Source organism: Epinephelus moara, chromosome 18 (genome assembly GCF_006386435.1).
Source record: "Epinephelus moara isolate mb chromosome 18, YSFRI_EMoa_1.0, whole genome shotgun sequence".
In the NCBI taxonomy this organism is placed as follows: Eukaryota; Metazoa; Chordata; class Actinopteri; order Perciformes; family Serranidae; genus Epinephelus; species Epinephelus moara.
The window spans coordinates 9,398,583-9,406,807 of NC_065523.1; the positions used below are offsets into that span (position 1 = coordinate 9,398,583).

An 8,225-nucleotide genomic window follows, 5' to 3' on the forward strand; every position below is an offset into this window, starting at 1 on the left:
AATACTATAGCTTTTTACCTGACTACATTGTAGACAGTCAGAAGATTAATGTTCTCTCTGTAACAGTGGAAACACTAGAAAATTTGTGCAAATGTAAAAATGTTTAAGGCTGATTTTCAAACATTTTTGGAGAGAAAACTGTACTGAAAGGACACAATTTATTATTAATATTCAACAGTGTGTCATGGTTCTGTTGTGCCTCCCAGTCCTAGTGTTTCTGCTGTTCTGCTCTCCCTGTGTTTCTGGTTGGTCCTGTTTGTTCTCCCTGTCTGTCTGTGTATGTGTCTCTGGGCCTGAGACCTTTTTTACGGCAGACATTTTGTAATGTCAAAGTAGGAAAAGTAAAGTTAGTATATTAAGCACACCTGCATTCCATTTAAGGGAGACCCTGGTGTTGTGCATGCTGGCTCACTGGAATAACATAGACACTTAATAGAACTTATTTATTTATATTTGGAGGAACTGTACAGCACTTTGGTCACCCAAGGTTATTTTAAATGCGCAGTTTCACCTGAGCTCTTCCTACAATGACAAGTCAAAATGTCTGCTGGGAAAAAGGTCTATTTCACTCCTGCCGCCCCTCAACCAGCACATGTGCAACCCATAAGTTCCTGCATGATATAATAGCCAAGTATGTACACGTCAACACTCTACATGTAAAAGGACTTCAGGGCTACACTCAGCCCTGCCAAAATGTAGCAAAACATGTATTTAAACAGAAACTGTGGTGATTTTAACACCCTACTGTCTTATGCACTGTCATTTAAAATGGCGGGTTTTCATTTGTTTTTATTTTGAGAGGTTTTCTTGACATGGGAAACATATGTTTACATTTCTAAACCAAGTGTTAAATAAAAAAAAAAAAGTATGTACAGTAAGAAAAAAAACTAGGCGTACTATATAAAGCCCATTTCACACTGTTCACGCCGTTTTGAGGAAACATGTCATTCACTCTGGAAACCGTAGCAAAAGGCTGCACAATGTTTTCAAAATGAACAGGTTTTGGTTTTTTGGGGGGTTTTTTGAATCTCATTGTACTTACACAAAATAGACATTACAGCTAAGGTAGAGGATAGATGTGACTATTATGTGTATGCTACACATTTGTGGAAAAAATAGGTATTTATATAAATACTTTATACAGTAGACATATTATACAAGTTCTTCACTTAAGTGCAAATTTTAGGTACTTACTTTACTTTAGTGTTTTCTGTCCATGGCACTTTCTACTTATACTCCACTAAATCTCAGAGGGAAATATTATACTTTTTACCTGGCTACAGTTATATGACAACTTCACTTACATTACAAATTAATATTTTTGCACACAAAACACAGAGGAGTCTTTAAATCAATTAACTGGACACTGTTTTGACTGGTGAATTGATTATTTTTATGTAAAAACATTTCATGGTTTCAGCTTCACTAATGTGAAGATTTGCTGTTTTTTCTTTGTAATAATTGTAATGTATTAGTAATAATGTTGAGGTCTGGACTGTTGGTTGGACAAAATAAACATTGTAACATTGTAAATGTGTCACTTTGGGCTCTGAGTTATTTTGATGGCAATTCTCACTATTTTTACTTAAAAAAAAAAAAAAAAAAAAAATTCAAAATGAGCTCCACTTCAACCAACTACAACTCAGGCCCCACTGGTGTAATGCTGCTTCAGTCAATGTGTTATTGTGTGACTTTGGTGAATCTAAATGAACCCTTTTAAATGCCAAAGTCACACAATAACACAAACAAACTAATTGATTGAGGCAGAGGTAAACCAGCAGCTCCTGTGTTCAGCAATGTTAAATCACTAATTTTATTCGACGGAGTCTGGCTTTAAAGAGAGTGATATACCGGCTTCATTTTCTATGTGGAAATCACTGTCTGACAGGTAAAGAGGTGAAATCATCCTAAATATAGTGTAACTCATACTACTTTTTTATTCATTCATTTTCCATAACTTCTTATCCTGGGGGTTGCAGGGGGGCTGGAGCCTATCCCAGCTGACATTGGGCAAGAGGTGGGGTACAACCTGGACAGGTCACCAGACTATCACAGGGCTGACACATAGAGACCTACAAACGCTCACATTCACAGCTACGGACAATTTAGAGTCACCAGTTAACCTGCATGTCTTTGGACTGTGGGAGGACGCCGGAGTACCCAGAGAAAACCCATGCTGACATGAGGAGAACATGCAAACTATGCACAGAAGGGCTCCCCCAACCTGGGAGATGGCAAGGGGCAACCCTCTTGATGTGAGGCTACAATGCTAACCACTGCACCATCGTGCCACCACTATTTTTTTTTTTAAGTTGGACTTTTTTGGGTAGATAAAACGCATTTTGTCGCCGGCCCCCGTCCACAGTAGTACATTGCTTAGCTTAATGTCGGACTCCGACCTGCTTCTCCAACCTGGAGGCGTGCCGACTGACTTGTAATATACTGACTATGGGTAAGTACCAAACAACACCACTTCACAATCTGGAGACACAATCTGTGCATCATAGCAGCCCAAAAAATGTTCCATAAATGTGATTTTAGAGGAGATACTTTCAGGTGTAAAAGCCACTGAGGGACTTGTCTATGAATTTGATCAAGTTTTAGCCAATCTAATTGCAAAATGTTTACCCACTGTTTATAATGAGGCTACCTGTAAGGAAGAATTATCCCCATCAATTAGGCATGTTAGTGCATTTCCTCAAGTCGGCTACTTCCCTTGAGTAAAGTTTTGAGGTTCTTGTGCTTCACTTGACTTTTTTCTTTCCATGGTACTTTCTTCTTCTACTCCATCACATATCATTGTGAAATATTATGCTGTTCACCTGATTACATTTATCTGGAACATGACAACATCTGTTTATCCAGTGTGCATATGTGACAATGTTTAAGGCGGATTCTTTACTTGGATCTTAAAACATTTTTTGGAAAGGAAACTGTACTTACTGGACATGATTTGGTATTAATATTCAACAATGTGTTATGGTCCTGTTGTGCCTGTACCTCAGTCCTTGTGTTTCTGCTGTTTTGCCCCCCCTGTGTTTCTGGTTGGTCCTGTTTGTTCGCTCTGTCTGTCTGTCTGTGTTTGTCTGGGCGTGGCGCTCTATTCCATCCTGTGGCCCCTCAAGCAGCACACCTCCAACCCACCCACTTATCAAACTCCTGAATTATATAATGGCCACGTATGTGTACACGTGAAAGGAATTTGACTCCAGTTTTTTGCATTGTTCTCACTGTACTTTAACAAAATAGACATAACAGCTAAGGTAAATAACAGACAGTATTATTATGTATTAGCCACACAGTATGTGAAAAAATAGGTGAATATAGAATATATATGCAACAGGGACATAATTTTTGCCCCACAGATTATCTGTCTCGTGTAGACTAAAATTGTGCGGATGTATAGTTTAGACAAAGACAAAACAGACCTGCTCTAAAAAAATTTCAGGAGGCAGTAACTGCGCCTTTCTAGACAGTTTTTCCCCTATTAGTACCCATGCATGGCTGTAACTCGTCTGCTTTAACTCGATCTATTTAAATATCTTTGTACTGCAACTCTTCCTACTTTATATGAAACCACTGCACAACAACTTCCCAACTTCTAAATGAATGATTGACTTAAGCTACAGACCAGAACAATAAAACCAAAACAACAAAAAAATAAATGTATGTGTTATCTTTATTGCAATTTCCAGCAAGGGAGTGATGAAAAGTACATGAGGATGGCACTTATTACCCAAAAGTTTAGAATCTTAAAAACTTTTATCACAAATGCAATAATGATAAAAACATATGGGTATGAGGTATTTAGTTTTAGTTGTATTTCAGACAGTCCCAGTGATAACACAGACCATATGAGGGCCATTTTAGTCCACCTCCTCGATGGTGGGTCCCTGGGAGCTGGCTTGTGCCTGCTCTCCAAAGCTGCTTGCAGGCATTCCTCCCTGGTACAACTTGCTGATGATGGGGCTACACACTTTTTCCAGCTCTTTCTGCTTGTCTTGGTACTCCTCTTTTTCAGCCAACTGATTGTTCTCCAGCCAGGTGATGGTCTCCTCACACTTCTCAGTCACCTTCTTCTTGTCCTCCTCGCTAATTTTGTCCTTCAAATTCTCGTCCTGCACACTGCTCTTCATGTTGAAGGCGTAGGACTCCAGGGAGTTCTTGGCAGAGATTCTGTCCCTCTGAACGTCGTCCTCAGCTTTGTATCTGTCAGCCTCCTGCACCATTCGCTCGATCTCCTCTTTGCTCAGTCGACCCTTATCGTTGGTGATGGTAATTTTGTTCTCTTTACCGGTGCTTTTGTCCACTGCAGACACGTTCAAAATGCCATTGGCATCCACATCGAAAGTGACCACGATCTGTGGGACCCCACGTGGAGCAGGTGGGATTCCTGTCAGCTCAAACTTGCCCAGCAGGTTGTTGTCCTTGGTCATGGCTCTTTCCCCCTCATAGACCTGGATGAGGACCCCAGGCTGGTTGTCAGAGTAGGTGGTGAAGGTCTGGGTTTGTTTAGTGGGGATGGTGGTGTTGCGTTTAATCAGGGACGTCATGACTCCTCCAGCTGTCTCAATACCCAGGGACAGAGGTGCCACGTCCAGCAGCAGCAGGTCCTGGACGTTGTCCGAGGTATCACCTGTGAGAATGGCGGCCTGGACGGCAGCACCGTAAGCCACTGCCTCGTCTGGGTTGATGCTCTTGTTCAGCTCCTTGCCGTTGAAGAAATCCTGCAGAAGTTTCTGAATTCTGGGGATTCTGGTGGAGCCTCCAACCAGGACCACGTCATGGATCTGTGCCTTGTCCTTTTTGGCGTCCCTCAGGGCTTTCTCCACCGGCTCTAATGTTTTCCTGAACAGGTCGGAGCACAGCTCCTCAAAGCGAGCCTTGGTGATGGAGGTGTAGAAGTCGATACCCTCAAACAGAGAATCGATCTCAATGCTGGCCTGGGAGCTGGAGGACAGGGTTCTCTTGGCCCTCTCACAAGCTGTGCGCAGCCTCCTCAAGGCTCTCTTGTTCTGGCTGATGTCTTTCTTCTGTTTCCTCTTGAACTCCTCCATAAAGTGGCTGACCATGCGACTGTCAAAGTCTTCTCCACCCAGGTGAGTGTCTCCAGACGTGGCTTTGACCTCAAAGATACCATCTTCAATTATCAGTAGGGACACGTCAAAGGTGCCTCCACCCAGGTCAAAGATCAGGACATTACGTTCTCCTGATTTGCTTTTGTCCAGGCCGTACGCAATGGCGGCTGCTGTTGGCTCATTGATGATCCTCATGACATGCAGTCCTGCGATGATGCCTGCATCTTTAGTTGCCTGTCTCTGGGAGTCGTTGAAGTATGCTGGGACGGTGATGACTGCGTTGGTTACCTTTTGGCCGAGATAGGACTCAGCAATCTCCTTCATCTTCACCAGAACCATGGAGGAAATCTCCTCAGGGTAGAAAGCTTTGTTCTCTCCTTTGTGTTCCACTTGAATTTTTGGCCTCCCTTCATCTCCCACCACCGTGAAGGGCCAGTGCTTCATGTCTGCCTGCACCACTGAATCATCTATCTTTCTTCCAATCAGTCTCTTGGCATCAAACACAGTGTTGCTGGGGTTCAAAGCAGCCTGGTTCTTGGCTGCGTCCCCGATGAGCCTTTCGGTGTCAGTGAACGCCACATAGCTGGGGGTGGTCCTGTTGCCCTGGTCGTTGGCGATGATTTCTACTTTTCCATGCTGGAAAACCCCCACACAGGAGTAGGTGGTGCCCAGGTCGATGCCGATCGCTACACCTTTAGCTGCAGACATCTTGGTTGTTTTGAATTAATGTCCTAAAGATGCAGAGACAAAAATTAGAAAGAAAAATGTAAAAAGTAAATACATACAGTAACCATCATAACATTATGAATTAATCTACATAATCTTGCCCATCCTTAGTCGATTCACTTTTTTTTTTTTTTTTTAACTTTTTTTTTGTTATAAGTCAGTTTAATCTTTGTGAATTGCTGGGGACATTTTCCATTTTTGATCATTTCAGCTGTGTTAATGCATGTGGAATACATTTTGACAAGGGTATGAGGGTTTTTTTAAACTTTGGAAGTTTAACCTCAGCTATCTGTCAGAAAATATGTGGACTAAACAAAGACACTCAGATCCTTAAGGACAAAAATGCCCCCATTGAAACCCACTGAAGCCCCAACATTTGATACCATGGCCATTACAGAATAAAGTCATGCAATATTTATATCAGGCTTAATCTGGAGCCTTGGTTTCAAAACTGCAGCTTTAACTACGTTCCACCAGACTGAGCCATTTTCTGATGTTTGCCCTATGGGGCAAGTATATGCTATTTTGCTAGTTTCCACTAGGGGCATTGCTGCTGTATTACAGAGCTCTGCAGGCTGATGTATGTTACTAAAATAATGGGTGTGTGTTCATATGGATCTTGAAGACTGGGGTGTGTGTGTGTGTGTGTGTGTTGTTGTTGTAAGGGTGTAGGTTACTTGTGTGCCTAAATGCAAGTGTATGTGATTGCATGACCTTATGAGTAGAGCGCAAACGGTTCTCATGACATTTTTTTATTTGTTCTGAAAGTGATTTCGTATTGTGCTTTATTTCTAAAACAAAATAAGGTAATAGGGTTGTGGAAAGTTTGAGGGGTAATAATTAGAGAACCTTTGAAGGGTAATAATTATTAGAAGGTTATAAACGTTTAAGGGTAATCAGAGTATTAGAAAAAGCAATAACATTTTATTCTATTTCATATATCAATCTAATATTGCAATATTAGATATTTTACTGTTTTTTTTAATATTACAAAAAAACAATACCAGTTGTTGCTAATGATTGCCATTTCCCCAACTGTTGAAAAATAAGAACATAGTATAAAGTATAGTATACAGAAAATAATTTTAAAATCTGTGTGTTGTTGTTTTTTTCCTAAAAAAAACAGTGGCACTATGTTAACAAACTTCCAGGTTAAAAGTCTGAAAATAACTAAACTACATAATAACAATTACATGGCATGATAGGAATTTTGTTAGAGTACGGCACAAGGGTTACTAAAATATATGTCTGATGACTATTACTGAAATGATATCCTCCAAAAAATGGAATTGTCATTAGTGGTCTGTGCATCATTGTCAAACAGCACGGTAATTATTATTTTAATGCCAAAACTTTAAGACATTATCTTTCCATGAAACACTGGGTATTGCTGTTAAAAAGATTAAAATGTGTGTTCAAACAATAGACCTACGTACTTTTGAGTTTGATATTGGGTCAGTGTAAGTGACATTTTTTCTAAGGGAGTGGAGTGAAATTTTAATTTCATTCAGTGGGCTATGAGAACCCCTCAAACCAATGACTGGTATTTCGTCAATTTGCATTTTTCATTTTTAGGACATGAAGTTATGAAGTTCAAAGAAACAAATCTTTTTTAGACATAGCTGCTCTTTAAAACAAACATCTGAATTTAAAGCCTAAAGCCTATCGCAGCCTAAAAATGACAGTTTCTCTAGGGGCGTCTGGTGAAACATTCATAAAATTAATGACTTAGATTTATATTTTAGAAGACAACAGAAGCAGCATACTTACTGTGCTTTAAAGATGAGAACAAAGAGAGCAGATAAACAGGTTTCTGCTCTGTAGTGCTGTGTGGCTCCTCCTGAAGATGTCAGTGATCTTGTTGTCTGAGGGTCTGAATGCAGGTGACTCAACCACCAGCACTTTAAACTTTCCTCACTCCCCTCAGGCTACTTCTGGATCTTTCTTCTGACAGTAGCCAATAACAGAGCTCAGCGTGATGATGTAACACAGTAATTTCAAATGACCGATGGGGGGCGACTGTACTGGTTTCAAAAAGAAGTCCGTTTACGTATAAGTCAATTAGAAAATGACCCTACTTCTCATTCACAAGTTTTACGTCTTTTCAAAAACATGACGTTTGTGATGTAAAATATAACATCATTATGAGTAAAATAGACAATAAAGAAGGGGTATGCTTTGGGGCATCGCAACCACAGCGACTTGTCTATTTGGTGTAGCGATATGTATCCCTGGCTCTGTGTATGTTACCGTGAACTTGCTTTATGGTGACGTCCGTGTTTTCTCCTTAAAACTTTGACCCTCTGACAGTGTGTTTTCAGTTCATCAAAGTTAATTGTTCGCCTAAAAATATCTTGTTAAGAGTCAGCTGTCCATTTTTTTCTCGGAAGTAACTTCACTTTGTGTTTTGAGTCTGATTTC

The 8,225-nt window shown here is 40.5% G+C and overlaps 1 protein-coding gene across 1 annotated transcript; it reads right to left on the reverse strand.

Annotated features, from left to right (window-relative positions):
- Positions 1 to 3,661: 3,661 nt before the first annotated feature.
- Positions 3,662 to 7,703, reverse strand: LOC126406042 (heat shock 70 kDa protein 1). Its single transcript, XM_050070165.1, has 2 exons — positions 7,575 to 7,703; positions 3,662 to 5,809 (listed from the first exon to the last, which is right to left on the reverse strand). Exon 2 carries the CDS (start codon positions 5,784 to 5,786, stop codon positions 3,867 to 3,869), a length of 1,920 nt encoding a protein of 639 aa, XP_049926122.1. The 5' UTR covers positions 5,787 to 5,809; positions 7,575 to 7,703; the 3' UTR covers positions 3,662 to 3,866.
- Between the last annotated feature and the right edge of the window lie 522 nt (positions 7,704 to 8,225).

What these genes read in the sequence shown, in the direction of transcription:
- LOC126406042 (XM_050070165.1), bottom strand. Translation starts at nt 5,786, where the DNA reads ATGTCTGCAGCTAAAGGTGTAGCGATCGGCATCGACCTGGGCACCACC.